This window comes from Numida meleagris, chromosome 4 (genome assembly GCF_002078875.1).
Source record: "Numida meleagris isolate 19003 breed g44 Domestic line chromosome 4, NumMel1.0, whole genome shotgun sequence".
Lineage (NCBI taxonomy): Eukaryota > Metazoa > Chordata > Aves > Galliformes > Numididae > Numida > Numida meleagris.
In genome coordinates, this window is record NC_034412.1 from 91,210,013 (window position 1) to 91,230,991 (window position 20,979).

General features: G+C 40.0%; 1 protein-coding gene across 1 annotated transcript in view; it reads right to left on the reverse strand.

The window, feature by feature from the left end:
- The window catches only part of UVSSA (UV stimulated scaffold protein A), a 51,916-nt gene extending 31,146 nt beyond the window's left edge, over nt 1-20,770 (reverse strand). Inside the window, exons 1-6 of the mRNA XM_021395326.1 lie at nt 20,587-20,770; nt 20,152-20,482; nt 17,233-17,353; nt 15,641-16,054; nt 14,374-14,483; nt 13,652-13,780 (exon numbers count right to left, since the gene is read on the reverse strand). Coding sequence (XP_021251001.1) covers nt 13,652-13,780; nt 14,374-14,483; nt 15,641-16,054; nt 17,233-17,353; nt 20,152-20,482; nt 20,587-20,684 — 1,203 coding nt within the window. The 5' untranslated portion in view covers nt 20,685-20,770. The remainder of the gene's footprint in view (nt 1-13,651; nt 13,781-14,373; nt 14,484-15,640; nt 16,055-17,232; nt 17,354-20,151; nt 20,483-20,586) is intronic.

Below are 20,979 nucleotides of genomic sequence, written 5' to 3' on the forward strand. Positions count from 1 at the left end.
AGGAGTCACCTACATCTAAACACCACCACAATTTGCATATTACTGTATGCTTGCCATACACTTTCATAAGCTGAGGATGCAATAAGAGAGTATTGACAAAAAGCAACCTCTCCACACAGCTATCATACTTTTTTCAACTTCACTGCAACAAGCCAATGCAATAGATAAGGAATTGCACCATTTTTACTATTTTCAGCTGTGTTTTTGCTTCTCCTTCTGCACCTGACTTCTGTTGATATTCATATCAACTACTCATTGAACACACACAGGAGGATACTGCAGGTTTTGCCTGCAGCAGAATTTTCCCAATTTAATTCACTACTCTAATCGTGTGTTACAGCTGAGTTCCTTTACATCATACATATACGCCAAATCAAAAAAAAATAGAAACCAATTTGATTTATTGAACATAGTTTAAAATTAAAAATAAATTTAAAAAAAAATCAGCACTCATTCAGTATTAGAATCATAGAATCATAGAATTAGCTAGGTTGGAAAAGACCTACAAGATCATCCAGTCCAACCATCCACCTACCACCAATAACCCCACTAAACCATATCTCTCAACACTATATCTAAATGTTTCTTGAACACAATTACTTGCAAGCTGGATTGAAAGTCATTTCTAATAAGCAAAATTAAATGATATTAGTACACACTTCTAATGAAAGGATGGCACAAGGTGAATGTATGATTCTTTCCTTTCTTTTAAAAAATGACTTTGATCTAAGAAGGCTGCAGTTCCAGATAGAAAAAAAAAAGACAAAAAGAAAACAGATTTACTCTCTTGAAGAACAGAGTACATTTACTAGACCACTCCATCCTTACCAGAGAATACCTAAACAGTCTTTATTTTAAAACAAAGTCCCAGCATAACCACGTTCAAAAGGAGCCTGCCACAGCCAAAGACAAGCAGCACCCACAACACAGGCTCTCCAGCCCCATTATCACTACCTCCCATTGGCAGACAGAGTCTTGCTGGGCTATGCTGGAGGATTCCATATCCTAGTTTACTTCGAATCCCACTGCAATCACTTTTCCTCATCTAAAGGAAAAATGCAGTTCAGGCCCTACCTGGTGTGGCCAAGACAGACGTGTGCTGAATCTGATCTCCAGCAGAAATCAAAATAGAATTCTAATGTAAAAAGAGGGTCAAATAATCTACCACTAAAACTTGCAAAGGCACTACATGAGAAAAAAGCACAACTGTGTTAAACTGCAACTTTTAGAAAATCTTCCTGATGGTATTCATAAAGGAAAACAATATGAAGTTTTGTATTCTGCACAACAGCAGAGGGCTAGAGGCTGAAGATAAGTTTGTTCGTATTTTGATTTTAAAATTCTACTTGTGTTGTTACCCCCTTGTTATTTCCAAGGGGTAATTTAATGAAATTTGGCAATAACACCCATTCCTATTTCTCCAGTTAGAAGCATGGCAATATTTAATTTTCCATACTCGGGTTCCACTTCTCAGTTAACTAGGAATAAAGATCAAACCAAGCCCAAACTTGCTATGGATGACTTTAGCCTACAGCTTTGTTCCATAGCATAAAAGCAGAATAACTTTCATGTTATATTATTTTCCCTGTTTTACAATTCTCTAGCTTTTACTTAGTATTCTGTATACGCCTAAGCAGCAACAAGTATAAGGAACTGAGAAATGATGACAAACTAGCTAAAGAAAACTCAGTTCAGACGGAGCATTTAACTTAACAGACCTAAGGTATCAGCAGGTGTAATACAAGGACTTGTGTGCATGACAGCCTGAGAGGACCAGAAAGAATCCACAAGAGTTCCATCTGTAGCTGAAATTTCCTCTTACTTTTTCCACGTGCCATTGGAAGGGCAAAGATCTCTGTAAATACACTAAAATATAGCATGCCTTGCTAACTCAAGTTGAAAACTGCATTGGAAGCAACTTTCCTGTATTACCTGCACGGTCTCAAACTTTAAAGCACGTGAACAGCCTGACGGAGAGAAGGCATAATCAGATGCAAATTCACTTTGTTTAGGTATAATCCATGAACTGTGCATTCAAGTACTATGGAAAACATTAATCATAGGAAACTGTAATTTTTGTTATCAGTCTAACACTAATCAAAAGGGAAACCTGTCACTGCCGCTGACCTGTGAAACGTCCCAATTATACTCCGCAGAAATGACAGGAGCACTTAACTTCCTCACTGAGTAAATGACGACGATCAATCAAGTTTGAATAACAATGAGCCACGGAGCTGAAAATTATTTTTTGTATAGAATCTACCCAGGAATTTATGAAAGGTGAAAAGCAACCCAAGGTTTTAGGGGCATTATGGCTTTCAGCTAGTGCAGTGCATATCAAACACTAAACAGAATTTATGTGTTTTAATTTTCTAAAAGGTAGATGTGGACTTGGTGCTACAATGCATAACATATAATGCCAGATTTTAAATATGGGGGTCATTTTCATAAAATATTATGCTTATTGTTCACACCCTTGAATTTCACTGGGGTCTCCTATTAAATTTAGATTTCCTGGAAAAAAAAAATAACTGCTTAGCTAACTATCAGGAATTAAGCCCCCTTTTTTAAATTCAAACAGACATAAAATCCTTATTTTGATAACACTTTTAACAAGACAACTTATTTATCTTTTTGCTCTCAAATATCAAAGTCATCACCAGTGGAAATTCAAGAAGGAACTAGCCACTGCCACTGTGTGCCATCTCAATTTATGTCACTCCAGCAGTACTTCATCAGAGCCATCCTACTGATGCTGTTTCGTTCCATTCCCTTTCCACAGAAAGGTGGAGAGTTTGTGGGCAACAGTATTAGTTAGAAAAGTGTCTTTTTTTCCCCCCCTCCAATTCCACTTTTCAACTACGAACAAAGTACCATAGCAAACTCCACCGATGCCGTATGAAAGTTCATCCACTTGTTATCCACTTTTCCACTACAGGTAAGCTTTTCAGGCAGTTGACAACCATTAAAACAGATAGTTAAGACAATGCCTTTTGTGGCAGAATTAGTAAATGACAATCCTTCAGGAATGAATGGTTAGGCACTCACAAATGTGAAAAACAAGATTGGTAAAATAACAAATACTACACCATTTCTAATGTTCTGTAGTGGAAGAGGAGTAAAGTATAAGCTCAAGTGATAAATACTAGAAGGCAAAGCTTATCTTGTAGTGCACAGAATTAAACAGCTCCAAGCAGTCATGCAACTAGTTGTTTCTCAATAACCTGAGAAGGAATGTGGGAAAAAAAAATCTGTTCTCAAATCCATTCCAATTATCAGGTGACGCAAGGGAAGTCCCTAATGTAGTTTGGCAGACTTGGAAGAGAGAAGTGTGAACTAATGCTTTCTCTCTAGTGCTACAAGACAGTCAGCTGAAGGAAGACCAAATAGATGCCCAGACATGGGACGCTGCATGCACCTCTACTGCTCACCAAGTCTGATGGAAAGATTTTCAACTCAACTGCTCTGCACCCACAGTGACAAAGCAGTAGTATTCCTGAGTAAACATCTTACTGTGCAAGGAAACAGGATTTAGCTGGGGCACTTCGCAGATTTTGGGGCTGAAGATGAGAATATAGCAAAACAAACAAAAAATGGAACACAGAGAATACCCATACATTATTTTCATAGTAATCAGTATGTCTCCTCAATTCTCCTAATTTCCATTAAAAACTTAAAATAGTGGTGACTTCTCCAGCAAGACAAGCACAATCAAGCCATTTGTTCCCTAACTCATTGAAAAACTTGAAAATCAACAGATGTTTCCTTCCTGATCTCCACTTGAAAAATAAAAAAAAAAAACACCATATCTGTTTTCAGGGTTATGCCAACAGAAATGCAATCCTCTCTTCTACTTTGGAGTCACCATTCCAAGAGCCCAGTGGTTGGTGTAGCTCAGCGCAACCAGAGATCCAGTTAAATGTCTTCCTCCGTCATCCCAACTAGTAATAAATCTAAATAAATAGAATCATAGAATCCTTAGAGTTGAAAGGCACCTCTGAGGGCCAGCTAGTCCAACTCCCCTGCAATGATATATAAACAAGTTAATTAAAACAACAAAAAAATCTTCATCCACCATATACCACATTGAAAGATGCAAGGGAAAGCCTTTGGTCCTCTTCCCAGTTTTATACAAATTGATTGTTACTTTTTGTTCAGAGGATTTAAAAACTCCGAGCCTCTGCAATCATAATTAAATTAAGCAATAAAATGACTGAAATACAATGCAATCAGCTTATAGAAGTAGATGTTCAGTGTTCACTAATTATTTTAGAAAAAGAAAAGATAGCACACGAAGAAGTCCTATCTACTTACTAAAACACCACTTGCAAACTACAGCTGGGACCATTAAATAAATTTGGCATGGTCTAATTAACTTGGTTTGCAATCTCAATTACTTTTCACCCACGAAATCACTTTTGTTCAGTTTTATGCGTGTCTGTTTCCCCCCTTTTTTTTTTTCTAAAAAAAATGATGTAAGGCATCCTCAGACAAGTGAACTCTAAACTTCATTTGTCTTTCAGCAGGCTTGATGGCTATGCATTTAAAAACCCATTCTATCTTATAAACTAAAAATTAAATGTACTCAGCTGTGATGGTCGTCATTGCATCTGCTATTTATATGCTAATACCCTCACTGGAAGATCTTGCAAATTATTCCACCATGCCAATATCTCATGTGCACCTACTCAAAGCCAACTAAATATTTTTCTAGAGGCAGAAGATTTCAGGTTAGGGAATCAGAATATTTATCACCACAGAGCCCAGCTAAAGGGGCAACCTTAAGCAAGTACATTTTTTATTCAACCACAACACAAAACATTCTTCAGTCATCCAAAATGAAATTTGGGGATATTCTAAGCAGCCAAACACTGAGTGCACAAGAATAATTTCTTCAGTACCAGCAACAGAAATTGAATAATCAAACAATGCATCCTATATGGAAGGACTTTTTAAAAGTTCCTCTTTCTTTTCCACCCTTTTACATTATCCAGTATAGGATGAAAAGTAAAAGTAAATAAATGTTGTCAAAATGCCAGATTTCAGAACTGTGCTTGAGCTCTCCCTGAAAGAAACACAAAAGAGTTCTATTTATAGGGACGCGCGCACACAATTCCTCCACTTTGCTCCATGATTTGAGCATAAATTCAAGTCTATATGACTACAGATTAAAATATGTGGTCCAGGCAAATTACATTTTATGTCTACCAGTAAAAGTATCACTGTTCATTCTACTTGTAATTGCTCAACAGCACATAGGCTACTGGGGCAATCTGACTTTTCACGTTATTTCATAATTTCCAGAAGTTAGCAGAAATGCTTAAAGGGTTTGAGTCCAAGAAGTCAGTGCTGAATTAGTGTATCTCGCTGCAAATTGCTTTAGCAATAAGAACTATCCAGCAAAGCAGATTTTCTTTAGAGCACTGTACACTAGCGATAGTCTGTGAGCATTACCACAGTCCTAGAGGTGCAAGCTCGGGGGTCATTCAAGACTTGTATCAAAGCCTTCTCATTCTGGCCAGTGGCAAACAGAGCTTGGACATGGGTCCTGGGGAACCCTAACACAAGAAGTACGCAGACCTGTTGGAATGGGAACAGAGGAGGCTCTGGCATGGGCTGCCTAGAGAGCTGTGGGTGCTCCATCCCTGGAGGTGCTCAAGGCCGGGTTGGATGGGGTCCTGGGCAGCCTGAACCAGTGGAGGGCAGCCAGCCCATGGCAGGGGGCTGGAACTGAGTGGGTTTTAAGGTCCCTTCAATCCCAAACCATGACACGTACACCGGATGAACCATAGTGGTGATGCCCACTGCACAAAACCTCTATCATTACTGTGTTTCTGAATCCTATCAGATAAGCTCTTGGATTTTAATAGAGTCACAAATATTTATTCACAAAAGACCAGTAGATCTCAATGTGCAAGACTTTTGTTCTTAATGAATCGTTGTTAAGAAATAAGTCCACCCATGTGCATTTAGAGTTTCACAGAGAATAATAAATAAAGTTACTCTGATAAACAGGTGCTTTTAACCCTACTTTTCAAAGCACTGGAATGTATCTTTCCGACACGGTTACTGTACTTCCTTCAGGCACTGCATCTTATTGTACAGTAAATATATATATGTACACACTAACAGTACAGTATTTCATAGAATCACACAATCATAGAATCCTTATTGGAAGGGACCTCTGAAGGCCATCTAGTCCAGCTCCCCTGCAATGAACAGGGACATGCACAGCTAGCTAGATCAGGTTGCCCAGGGCCTGGTCCAGCCTGGCCTTGAAAGTTTCCAGGGATGAGGCATCAACCACATCTCTGGGCAATCTGTGCCAGCGCCTCACCACTCCCGCTGTGAAAGATTTTTTCCTTTGCTCAACCTAAATCTCCCCTCTTTTAGTTTGAAATCATTTCCCCTTGTCCTATCACCACAGACCCTGCTAAAGAGTCCGTCCCCTTATTTCTCATAGCCTTCCTTTAGATACCAAAAGGCCGCTACCAGGTCACCTTGGAGCCTTCTCTTCCCAAATAATTTCCTGCTGTTTTTTTCATCCAGTTTATCATTCACACTGGGAGATGAGATAATCATATCTCACTCCATCAGTTCCCAAGTTCCCTGATTAAGTAAAGATTTAACTTCATAATTAGATGTTCAGTACCTGAGTTTATTCAGTTAGAAAGGGATGCTCTTACTCTCCAGGTACTGGCAGAGAAATCCTTTTTTCTGGATTAGGTTCCAGTCAGTTCAGGTCCCCGCCACAGCAGGAGCTCTACTACCAGTACATGAGTACATCAAGGCTGTAGTAGTGAGGCACAGCACCGGCCATATCCATTCCTGGACCAAAAAGTTGCCTTACAGCTTGATATATCAAAGGGAAAGCAAAAACACCTGCTTCTCCCCCTGAAAGAGAAGCTATTAGGTTTTCCACCGCTTTCCAGCTGGTTCAAGCTCTTTATCAGATGATGATGAATATTTCTATGTCTCCTTAAAATATTTTAGGTAACGCTTTGAATTATTCAATCCCTTTATGACTCAGAGGACTACATATGATAAAAGCTAAGTATTAAAGATACAACAAAATAAATATCTCACCAGTTGTTGTTGTTGTTATGGAATTTTAGGAAACGTGATTTTCACCTAAGATGAGGTATAACAATATTCCCATTAGCACTCAGTGATGCAATAAGTCCTACTGCATTTGACAGATTACCACCTACTGCTCTGACAGGATCAAATGCTACTAAACCTTGCTATCCACCAGCAACGTATACATGTGTCTATGTTTTGTCATGCAGTCTGCGGACAGATAGAAGCAGTAACTAAATCACAGCTTATTTCAAGGACCCTGTTTTTAACTACGTATTTGTTACAAGTTATTTCAGATTTTGCTTTTCTTACAGATGGATATAAACCTGAGATAAACAAACCTCATTTATTACAGGCAACGAGTTAGCAAAATAGTCTATGCAAGCCACAGATAACCTTATGTATATTCCTGACAGTAGATTTTAGGCACAAAGATGCTATTGATACAAGCATCTTTATTTTAGTGTTACTGCACCAGCTACATTTAAATGAGTTACTGTAATAAATTCTCTAGATAGTGTTCCAAGCCCCAGTTTTTTTGTTTGTTTTTTTTTAAATAAATATACATATTTAGCAAAGCACCTTTACTGAACTTCACAAACACGTACTATTCACTTCAGTGCAGTTTCCCTTTGTAAGGTAGGATGGACAAAAAGCAGGAAGCAAATTTATATCTGAACATACATTGTTCAGTATTCAAAGATGAATCAAGGGAGATGACCCTTCCGCCTGGAAAACTTAAACACTTAACATAAGGGTTAACCTGATGATATAGACATCCTACCTTATTTTACACTCTATTAGAAGAGCTCCAAATTGCATTGTGCGACCTGCGAATCAGATAGGGATCAGAGGTCACCACAGTGACAACTTCAAGAATTCATGACTAGATCTGCATAACAAGATATTTTTAATAACTTCCTAACAGCAGCAGGCTGCATAGCTACTGCAAAGCAGAAAATATAACACAGCAACTCAGTTCTATAAAAGGGAATGAAAAAAGCAGAACAACGAACTAGCTGATTAAACACTTAAACAGGAAAGTAACATTTCCAGAGTTAATTTTACAGTGTTTTACTTCAGTCCTATATCCCAGCATGGCTCGGGAAAACAGAAAAACCTTTTTGCTGAGAAGTGATTAAGAAAGACACTTTATATATAAAAACAGATACTGTATGAAGGTGAAAATGGGGGAGGAGTGAAGAGGAATCTGAATATTTTGTGTTCACTTTTACAGCTACTGTTGACCTGGCTCTTTTGACAAATATTAGCTAAATCACAAATAGAAATGTTGCCTGGTGTACTGCTTAGACCACAAAAACATTATTAAACTTTATTCATTCTGAACATGGTACACGCTGAAATGTATATACTTTGACTCTGGTGTGATACTGATTTTATAATCTTTAGGTGTACACTGTATAAAATCTTTAGGAGTGATACTGATATTTTTAATTAAAAATATTCCTAGATTCAGAGAACATAAAAACAACAAACATCAAGTTATTCAATCTCAACATTAAACACTTCCGTTTCCTTAAAGGGCCGCTTCATGAAGAGTTAGTGATTTTGTTTGTGTGCAATTTAAAGGCATCGTGGGGGGAGAATGACTTACCCCCCAGAACCAGCTTCTATAAAATGAAGAGAAAAAATGAAGGTGGGAGCACAAGAAGCTGTTACACAAAGCTGGAAGGCAGGAAGAAAGCAGCTGGACTGGATCCTCTATGGCTATAGAAAGAAAAAATACAGACTTTGGTTTTGATCCAACTAAAAGACAGACTTAAAGAAGTCCGTATGTATACATATGGTTCATAAAGTTACAAAATGATTACACAGAAATAACTCACTAGCATTGAGAAAATGCCAAGCTGTAGTTGAAGATATGGGGGAGAAAAAAACAGCAATAGTTTTGTAACCAATTGGTAAAGCTCATGGCTTAATTTATTGCACAGTAAAATTTTAATCTTATTATGTAGTAAAATATTTTAGGAGCAAACTATGACCTTGAAATATTTAACTTGTAAACAATATTTGTAAAAAATTTCTGATATTGTTCTTTCAGAAGAAAGTCCAAGTTGTATTGCAGTAGGGCTTAGGGCTCTGATCAGGTTCCGGACTACACAAGGACAGCCTCCTCCAAATCTAATTATTAATGATGTCATTGAATCCAAGCAGATGGTTCACATGGATAAAATTAAGTACATGAATAAATCAAGATCCAAGCGTACACTTAGATTTGACAGAAGATAAGGAAAGGTGAAACAAAAAGTAATGAAGACAGTTAATGAAAGATAATACACTCCTGGTTGTTAGTATGACTTGAAATTAAAAATACAAAGCATAATAGGCCTGGTGAATTACCACACTGCTGACAGACAGAAGAGCAGGATGTTTCTCACATCATATTGCTTACTAGCTTCTATCTGGTTAAGTTTTAGTCAGCTTGAGAATTAAACCTTTATGGCTTCCCAAAGGCAATTACATGAGAGATAAATATACTCTCAGTGTACAAAATATAGCCAATGAGCTGAGCTACATTTCTATTAATTACGTGAGAACTTCAAGTATTATCCAAGTGGAAAATCCCTTATGTAAGTCACGTAAATGAAAAGTACTCTGAGTATTTTAAATGATGCACTTGTGCTCTAAAAAAACTTTTAAAATGGGAAGACTGTTTGTATCAGCTGAAAATCAGACACTAAAAAGAAAAAAAAGTTTAGTATGTTAAGAAAAGGGGGAAGATGTTAATAAATAAAACTATTTCCAATCAGGAAAAAGAAGTAAATGAACATTTTAGCCATAAGCAAGTTATTCCTACAGAAGAATTAAACCTTGAGAAAAAGGTATTTCTATTAAAATACCAATCTCAGCCAATAATTACAATTGCTCTTCTACAATAATTCATTTAAATAGAGTTAAGAACTAACTCAAAGTGTCTCTACTGTATTGCTGTTGTATTAAGTTTACCTGGACACACAGACTGAGGCGATGGTTGGCTTTGGATAAAGGTGGTGGTGTAGAGAAAAATGCCAAACATGCAGTGTGCACTCCCTCTACTGGACACTGAGAGTATCCCGAACAGGCACTGAGAGAAGGAAAGAGGCACGTCCAAGCATCCAAGCACTGTGAAATAAAAGCCTTCTGTTGCTTCTGTCCTCTTTCCCCAGATTCTGCTAAAACTCAGACTCACAGAAAATCAGATTTCAAAACGCTGGTTTATGTTTTCAAAATATGTTTCCCAGTAGAAGCGAACACCTGATTCATGCCCTAAACAAATGTTTCACTGCGATAAATAAGACCTGTGTAAGCACACAAAAACTCACTTGCCTTTGATCCATACATTGAGACTGCCACTGTCCATCCACCCCCTAAACTCTATACAAAACAGCAATTCAGGAAGAAATGCATTGGATTCTTCCAGAGGCACAGCAATGGGAAGAATGCTGGAATGGACCAACGTTCAGAAAATCTGCTGCAAAGGATTTGTTTCCCCTTCTGAGGAGCAGCTGAGGGAGCTGGGATTGTTCAGTCTGGAGGAGGCTTGGGGAGACCGTACTGCTCTCTGCAAATCCCTGAAGGGAGGCTGCAGCATGTGGGGGTTGGCCTCTTCTCCCGTGTAACTAGCAATAGGACCAGAGGGAATAGCCTCAAGTTGCACCAGGACGGATTCAGGTTGGATGTTAGGAAAAACTTCTTCTCCGAACGAGTGGTCAGGTGCTGGAATGGGCTGCCCAGGGAGGTGGTGGAGTCACCAGCCTTGGAGGTGTTCAAGGAATGTTTGGAGGCTTTACTGAGGGACATGGTTTGGTGGGAAATACTGGTGATAGGTGGGTGGTTGGACTGGATGATCTTGGAGGTCTTTTCCAACCTTGGTGATTCTATGATTCTACAATACTAGACAGTCAGTGGATAACTTTTGTCATTCTTTTCCCTCTCCTCCCACAGCTCCTGAGAGGTACAAACAGAAGAGTGCCATTGCCCACTTGTGTTGGCAGGCTTTAAAAGTACCAGCTCTTCCTACAATTTAGGCTTTCCGTACACAGAGCAGAAAAAGGTGGCTATATCCGCATGTCACAATGTCACAATGATCTATTTCAAGTCAGAGTGTTTCTCTGTATAAATCTCTGTGCTTTCCTGCAAATGACTTCATAGAAGTTGCATAAAGCCACAAAAAGATATCCCATAGTCTGCAAAGCAGTGAGGCTTCGTATTTGTTCCAGAGATGAAGGGAATCTCTCGCAGAACCCTTGTCCTCATCAACTTTCTTGATCTCAAGATGAGGGTGGGAAATGCATTTCCCTGCCATTCCCTTCAAACTAAACCCTAAGAAGGCATTCTAGCACAAATAAGGACAGAACAGAAAGAAAGTGCAGTACAAGAGATAAAAAGGGAGACAGAGACTGAGCACAAAGCAAAAACAACATCTGAGGAGACTGAGCAAGCCCAGGTCCCCAGCCAAGTTCCCAAGTCCTTCTTGATCCGTTTTATATTTACTGGTAAAATAAAACCACGTTCTCACTGAAAAAAAAAGGCTTGCCTGTGGTGCAGTACCATAATTACACTCAAAGATTTGTTGTCTGGTAGAGAACTTGCTCATATGTACCGCACACTGCAATCAGTGGTTGCCAGGAAAACTGATACCATATCAAAACGCGGAGTTATTACAGACCACCTGCAAAGCAGGCAATTAACACGGGACCCTCTGCACTCAGACACTTCATCTGCTTGCTGTCTCTGCTTACAAAACGTTCCCCTTCATTTCTAGGCGCGCATCTCTACGCGCGTGCAGGTCTACAGCACTCACTGCCTTCACGTGTTAACAAATCACGTTTGTAAAGCACCAAGCTCTGTCAGGCTAGGATGGCTGCAAGCCGGCGCTCTGCTCTTAGTGCTTCTTCGCTTGCATCTAAAAATACAGAGCACAGCAAAATCATGACGTGGCAAAACTCTATAGTTCCAGTAACACAAGGACATGCAGCCAGAAGTAGCAACACAGAATGTAAGTAACAACGCTGGATTAAAGAGGAGCTGAGCATAATGTTTCAGATGCTGGCACGTAAATATTTGACAGATTGGGAGCTAATAATCACAGCCTAAGTAACACCATTGCATATTTTCCTCCATCAGACTCTCCCTTTGCCACGTTTCTAAGTTTCAAACAAGTCAGCTGTCACGTGATTAAAAGATAATTTAAACACTTTCATCCTACAGCACAGAGCTGTCTTTGTTCAGGTTATAAATCAAACTAAATCAGCACTAAAACAAGATTTGGGTATTTTCCACTGAGAAAGAAGAAAACCAATTACATGGAATTTTCAGTGCAAAAGTTAATACCTCAATATGCATTGCTTCATTTTGAATGTATTCTTTGTGAGCACTGCTGTGCATTTTCCTTCTTGTTGTTGTTGTAGTAATGGTACAATTTATTATCTTTCAACCCTACATAGATAGCATTGATCAATCTCCAGAAGTGGTAACATTCCACTTCAAACGCATACACATGTACGCACACACAAAAAGCAAGGCTTGAATGTCCTTTATACCTTGCAAGAAATATTGCAACCAATATTCCATGCAGAGGTACAGCAAATGAAGTCCTGTCAAGCAAATGGCAGGAATGACAGCAGATGTCTGGATTCCTTCATAGCTGGTTGCATTAAGGTAGCACACATATTTCACTGAGGGAAAAAAGCCTCTGACAAGGCAGTCTTACAGTACTTCCCATTCATAGTTGGCATTTTTGACTGACGTGGTACATCAGTAGTACTAAGATGATGAACCAAATTAATCTTAATAAGGCTTCATCTGCACAAGGAAAGCAAAGTCTGCAACACTCAGTCATGGCTCAACCAGGCCACCACAGCTTAATCCTGACCCAAAACACTTACTTTCAAGTCAAACTCTACAGTAATTCAGTTGGACTGCAAGCAGCAGAAAGCAGCAACGTGCAATTTTGCTTTAGATAGGTAAACAAGCTATAGACTCCTTTTTTGGATTTGAATACAGCATTTGATCTTTCAGCCTCCATGTATTCATTAGCTTTGCCTGTTTCCCAAAATCTGTCAAATTCTGACACTTCAAAGCTTTATATAACAACTAATGTCCTCAGTCATGCTACCTACCTGCTACAGGGAGTAAATGCTACAAAGCAGAGACACTACTTTCCAAACTGTAGACACTACCACCATTCTGTATGCCATAAAACAACAACAGCTATACAGTGTTTCCTGAGAAATATGAACCTGCAGAAAGGAAGATGAGGACATAGCAAGGTTGCACATAAAGAAACTAAGAGTAAATAAAATCTGGATGTAACCATTTCCCTATTCAAAAAAACAAGTGCTACCTTACATGGTAGCATGTAAGGTAACATAACATGGCCCTTGATTAACTATAACAGGTTTTCAGCTCAACTTCCTTAACTGAAGTTACAGCCAGACGAAGTAGCGAATCAATTAAAGCTGTGTTGAAAAGTTCACCAGAATGAGGTTTAAGAGAAAGTGCATTTTTGTATACAAGCTAAGTATTGCTAATGGTCCACTGTAATAACACTGAAGTTTTAAGAACTCACCACTTTTCCTTTTCTCTCTTTAAAGGAAATGTTCATTTCCTTGTATTTCTTCAGAGCAGCCTCCAGTTTATTCTTTAGATCAATGGCACATCTCAACCGATCGTCGTTTATTCCTGCTCGGGTAAATAACTGCAAAGCAAAAAAATCTTGATTCTTAGTCTTCTTCCATATACCTGAGCCAAAAAAGCTCTTGTTTCTTCTCTACCTTTAATGAAACAACAACAACGTCACAAATTTTCTATTTTCCAAGTAACAATTAGCCAACGCACTTCTTTCTCTAACTAGAATTTAAAAGCCAAAAGCAACCACAAAAGATAATAAAAACTGAGCAGTTGCTATAAACATCTCCTAATAATGCCCTCTGGCAGGCCATATTTTCTGCACGAGGCTCCTGAGAATAATATCAACTGGCAGAAAGGACAGTGTTCTTCTGATGCAGACATGTCTGAAAAAACACACCAAGTTTTACTGAAATACTTTCTGAAGCTTTGTCTTTTTTTTTTCCTTCTTAATGTGTAGGTAGCACACCTAACGCTGGGTCAAACAAGCTCTGTAGCTCCTGTAGTCTCCTTTTGTCCATCCCTACAGAACCAGCAACCTTCTTTTCTATTTGCACCGATGGTTCTCTCAACCTTAATTTCTTTTCTCTCTCTCTCTCTCAAACCTTACAGCACCCAATCCATCCCTTTATAGGAGGTGAAGAAATCAGGTCTTTATCCCACCTGAATCCAGGACTGCACGGAAGGCAAGAACTTATTTCTGACGAGTTTGTGAGCATCCACGACGCTGTTTATTACAGCAGTATTGTCTTCGTTCTCGTGCACTTTGATATCTGCTCCAAACAGGAAAACAACAGTTAGTTTTACCTGTAATGAAGATACTGTAAACACTAAGTACCCATTAATCTTTCTAAAGTAAAGTATAATAATATATACAATATATAATAGAAAAAATACTTGATGTTTCATTATACTAAATTATTTGATGCTCGTTATTATATATTCTGTTATCCACATCCAAAAAGGAAAAGATGAAAAGCTTTCAGTTCAGTGATGACAGAAAGATTTGTTAAGCCATCACACGAAATTAAACCATAAACAAGTGCAGTTTTACTATTTACATTACATCTTGTCCTGTGTTCCAGGAAATGAACAGGGCCTTCATGTACCAGTTTCTGCTTATTCAATATGAAATGCTCCTAGGGCTCCCATTCCAAAAGGGACTGATTGTCAAAGAAGCCAAATATGCCATCACACAAGTAAAAATGGTAAATGGTATTTTACACAAGTTTGTTGCTCATAAGCCCCACAGATATTTTCCCAATTCTGTTGTCTGCAAGCACAGAAGTAGATACCTATCTCAGCAGCCATTTGCACTTGAAATTTCAATTGGACAGTATTTGTATGAGACTTCACTTGGACTACCAAAGCACTAACTACCCTGATTTTTCTAGATGTAATTCTTACTAACAAAGATATATAGAAAAGGTATAATTATAACCCTTAATTAAGTCTTCCTGGTAAAACTCTACTTACTGTTTCTTGCAAGTTGTCAGTAACAAAGAAAAGCTTAAGAAACAGCTGATTTTAAACTGTTTAAATTAGTAGCTTATATCCATGTTACAGGGAGAAAGAAAGAATTGAGTGCTGAAAGAAAATATTATATACAGTAAATAAATCATCATGTTTCTAAACACAGGAAAATCGTATATATTATAAAGTGTTGTAATGTGTTTGCAACTAATACAAATGTTCGGTTTCAAAAAGTAATTAATTAATAAAATCTGTAAATCCCACATAAGAACATCCAAAACTAAGAATGGTTGCTAGATGGGCCAGAAATAGAAAAGGACCCGAAAATAAATCAAAATGATGTCCAGGAACCCCAAACACTTAAGTCCCAGTAAAAACAAACAAGCAAAGAAAAAAAACAACTACAAAGCACTGCAAAGATTATTTCCAGCTCTTTGTGAAAAATTGCTGCAAGTACCTGTGGATAGTTCAAGGTCTAGAGTATATTTATGAGAAATCAGTCCATGATTCCTGACAAAGGTTTCATAATCATCATCTCTGAGAACAGGAACACCAGATTCAACTTCTGAGCACGTGTCTTCATCTAACACATTTTGCTCAGGCTTCTTCTGTTTGTCACCTAACTCTTCGTTTTGATCAGTTCTAACACACTGAGGAACAGGAAGAATGTCCTTGCTGCAGCATGGCTGTTCATCATCCACACATCCCACGTATGAGGACAAGGAGGACGCGGATCTATCCTCACTAGCAGTCGTTTGTTCATGGGGTTCCAGTCCTGTGCAGTTCACAGTGAAGTCAAAAGGATCTGGCAGCAGCAGCCGGAAACAGTTCTCCATCTCTGTCAGCGTTTCAGCAACCTCTTGGGACAGTTCTATCAAGAGACAGTAGTTTTAGAATATTGTTAAACAGTGTGCAATGCTGACCCCTGAGCGGAGGTACATCTACAAAACAATTACTATTGCCAAAGAGGCAATCCGTTTATCCAGTAATCAGTCCGAATTTATCCATATTTCTTTCCAATGCAGAAATTGTCCTCGTAAAAGAGTCAATACTTCTCTTAAGCAGGAACTCTAGAACTTCCTGAATAAGGAATTTAGGACCAGCATTCCACCTTTCCTATCCTCCCTAAAATTTCACCATGTATCAAAGATGACTCAAATACTTCAATACATTTGAAGCAGAAGAACAGTGTTGGTAAGAGATAAATATCCTTGGTAACGTTATTGGGTACCCATTCTGCAGCCATGAACATAATAGTTGTTTATAGGTGTGCCCATGAATATATGCCATAGCTAAGAAATGCTACCAATAAAACTGACCTTAAAAAAGTTAAATCTCTTTTTTTTCCCGTGCATGAAAACGTTTGCAGCATGTAGAATAAATGAAGACACAAATGCATTCACTGCATAAACTGAGGCAACTGAAATAAATAATTCTTTCTAACAGCGACTTAGAATACTATGCCTGTCCTTAAATGCTGCAGAAATATGTTGGCTGTGTACATGTTGCTCAGAGATTCAGCTCCCAGCAACATAATACATTTTTCCTACACTGCATCTAGGACTGCTGCGCAGACTTGTGCCCAAATTTCTGTAACATACATAATGCATATACAATATAACCAAGGTCATCAGTCAAGAAGACTGTACCTAGTCGCAGACATGGGAATTAAGCCACTAGATCCAAAACTTCTTCTGAACTCACATAATGTCCCCAATTCAAATGGACCCACAAGGATCACCAAGTCCAATTCCATATGATATGCTCATGTAAGGTTATGCATTCACACCTTACTCAATTACTGACCAGACATTCACACATTTTTTTTTTTTTATAACTCCTCATTCTACTTGAGCTTTACAGGACTGTTACTTGTTTCCCTTGATATTCCTAAGGTGGGAGAGACAAAGAGTGATGAACTAACAAATGCCCTATTCCTGTACTCTGGGGTTTGCTATAATTTGAATATCTAGTCTGCTGGAATTTGTTTTATACAACCTTACAAAAAATTGCTTTAAAAACAAACCCACCAGCATCAAAGCACTTCACCTGCCATTTCTTTTTCAGCTCTTTTGGCTTTTTCTTTGTAAACGTTGTCCAGTCGTTTTTGCTTCTCCTCTTCCCTCTTCCTTTCAGCCACTGTTCTCGCGTGCACGTCTTGAAAATCCACCTAAGGAAATGAAGAAAAAAGTACAACATTCCTTGTAAGAAGTACACAGAAAATCCATTTCCTAAGATCCTTATCGGGGTGAAAAATCCTCTAATGTACGCAATCAGGCAGAAGCTCAGCAGTACTTCCTTTTATCTCCTCTCCTCCTGGAATCAATAACTACAGCAATTCTGAATGGAGGTTTCATTTCTACTAATAAGGGGCTGCTGAGAATCAATGGCTTTTTATTTGCTGGATCCATGGATTGAGGGAAAGGATATCATTTAGTCTCACTTTCTTATGACTAAAACATAAACATAAATCTGAGTGATTCAAAACAGTTTCTTAAAAAGCATGTAGTTCCTAGTTTTTTCTTAGAAAGGTTTGAAAATGTACATATTTTCACTTCTACACTAAGGAAACAAATCCTGAATTGTAATATTCCAGTAGAAAGACCATTTGAAAAGGAAATGTATTTTCTTCTGACTGCTACCACATAGCTTTCATTACAGATTATGTTGAGGGCTGGGTGAGCAACTTTGGGGAAAATACTGCAATGCAGCATTAATACACTCAGTCTACCAAAGTCATGGCCAGTTTATAATTCACGCTTAATCTGCAACTCCATCTGTGCTTTCCTTGAATCAAAAAACACTGCAGAAAATACAAAAGTACGCATGCATACATATTTCTTCTCCCTTCATTTCTGAACTTTGAGACAGGGATTTGTCTCAAAAAAAATACAACAAAATTGTCCTCAGATATGCTGAAATATGTTTTGTTCTTAAAGTCAAACCTTTACACAGCCCACTCCTGCTGGGTTGCTCAGTAGCACAAAGGCATGAAGTTTCTCACTGCAAGAAAGACATTGAGGCCTTGGAGCGTGTTCAGAGGAGGGAGACGAAGCTGGTGAGGGGTGTGGAGCACAGGCCTTATGAGGAGCGGCTGAGGGAGCTGGGATTGTTCAGTCTGGCAAGAGGAGGCTCAGGGGAGACCTTATCGCTCTCTGTAACTACCTGAAGGGAGGTTGTAGTGAGCTGGGGGTCGGCCTCTTCTCTCTTATAACTAGTGACAGGACGAGGGGGAATGGCCTCAAGTTGTGCCAGGGGAGATTCAGGCTGGACATTAGGAAGTACTATTTTTCTGAAAGAGTGGTCAGGCACTGGAATGGGCTGCCCAGGGAGGTGGTGGAGTCACCATCCCTGAAGGTGTTCAAGGAACATTTAGACATTGTGTTGAGAGACATGGTTTAGTGGGGTCATATTGGTGGTAGGTGGATGGTTGGACTGGATGATCTTGTAGGTCTTTTCCAACCTAGCTAATTCTATGTTTCTATGATCACAGAAAGTCATAAGTGAGGACCAGGTACCGACTGCAGGAGCGCAGACAAACATGCCAAACTTCAGCTGACTTATCATACACATGAGTATACAGTCTGGTGAATCTGTGTTATGCGTTAGAGATCCCCTGCACCAGTCCTGTATTTCCCCTCGCTGGTTTCACCTGCCTTTCTTTTTTTTTTTTTTTTTAAATATAAGACAATATGGAATTATTTAAAGAGAGCAGCTACACTTACTGTCTATGTTATGCTCTGAAATGAAGCCAGGACAGGACTGCTCAGTTTGGAAATAAGAATATCTTAAGCTTTCACAGAAAGACTTACGAGCTGATTATCATCAGCTTAAGGCGTAAGTATGATTTCCATTCTAAAGTGGCAGGACTGTGGGGCTCCAGGCAGCAGTCAGTGGGTGGAGCCCTACTGGTTTGCTCACTGAGAAAGTCCTGGTTGGGTCCAGCTCTTATTTCAAGTCTAGGGTTTTAAAACCTTTTTACCATACTAAAAGAGGAACAACAACAAAAGAACCCCCCAACCATCCCAGCATTCCACTATTTCACTGTGGATGTGTCCTTAATTTTTGGCCCACGCTATTCTGTCTTTCTTTAATCACTTTAAAGAAAGGTGTTTACGCAGTTCAGCCCCTCCCACAACTACACTTTTCCATTGTATTTCTGTCACACTGCAACTTAGTTTGAAGTCTCCAGCAGCCCTTTTCCTTACCTTCTTTATCTGACCAGGGCTTAATGCTAAATCTGAGCAAATTTAGTCACTGAATCATAAGTGGCGCACATACAATATTCAGCTGAGACGTTTAAAAACAATTTAAAAGGAAAAGAATCCCAGAAAACAACACAGCGAAGGTGCTGGGTTTTGAAAAAAGCACATCTGGCCTGGGGAGCAGCAGAGAGCTCAGCTCAGCTTCTGAGCAGCACTACAACATGACGTCAGTGTATGTGGTGAATTGTGCAACATCTCCTCCATCATGCCCTCATCTTGTTACCAAAGGAACAAATCGCATAGGAACAGAGAATTGCAGGGGTTGGAAGGGATCTCTGGAGATCCTCCAGTCCAACTCCTCTGCTAAAGCAGGCTCCCTACAGTAGGTTACACAGGAAAGCATCCAGACGGATCCTGTGTATCTCCAGAGAAGGAGATTCCACAACCTCTCTGGGCAGCCTGTATTTTTCTTAACAGCATCTCAGGTTCAGAATAAGCCTTCAGAACACGTTATGCGAAGAAGTAGGCATCTTCCAGTTTTAGTACCTTATACCTTAAGAAGAGGGCTTTTGCTTCAGGTGGGAGCAATCACCGTAAGTCCAAGGAAGACCAGGCCGGTTTGGGGTCTGTCTCTTTGGTAAGTCTCTTGAAGACAACACTTTGCTTCCAACAGATTTCCTTTCACATTTACTGACTTCCTCACTTTAGACACCTCCTTGAGGTAATCCCCAAACACACACAGGGCAGTAAAAACGCAGAGTACCTTCTTGTTCTGCTTTAAATAGTGGTATCCCAGCGCCAGCTTCTTGTAGGCCTCCCCGTACTTCTCGTGCCAGCCCTGCACTGCCCCGATGGCCGCTTTCCTCAGCTTCTGGGCCACCTCCCGGGGCGGGGGAAGGGGCTGCTCGTGGTCCGTCCCCACCGTGAGCTCCAGGAACTCCTGGAAGTTGGACACGAGCAGCGTGCGGAAGCAGTGGGAGCGGGAGAAGAGCTCCTGCACGATCTGGAAAGCGGAGAAGCGCATCTCGGCGTGCTCCTCGCGGAGCCTGGTCAGCAGCAGGTGGTAGGCGTGGCTCAGGTGCTCCTCCGACGATCTGCGGAAGCGGGAAAAAGGGGAATTATTAAAGTCCTGCCACGCAGCAGCACTTCTTTCCGTCCCTGGGAACTAATTTAAAAGGCAGCGGGGGCAGCTCCGCACCTGCAGATTTTTTTCAGCTCCTTCATCTTGCCCGGCTCCAGCTGCGGCTCCCCCGCCGTGGTGAGCTCCTCCACCAGCTCGGCCAGCCGCTGCTCCATCTCCGCCGAGGAACCGCCCGCACCCGCTCCGGGAGCGCGACCGGCCTGCCCGCCCCCCCCACTCCCGGCGCTGATGACGCCATCACCGGGCGCTGCACGCACGTAATGTCACGCTGCCCGGAAGGGCGGGAGGGAGCCCTTAAAGGGGCAGAGCCCGGATATTTGGTGTGTGTGGCCTGAGGGCCGCTTCCCAATGCGGTACAGAAATGATGTCTTTGCACACCCGCTGATATCTGTATGTGCCCCTCCTGAAGCACTGCGGCTCTGATTGCCCATGTTCTGCTCTGTGAGAGGT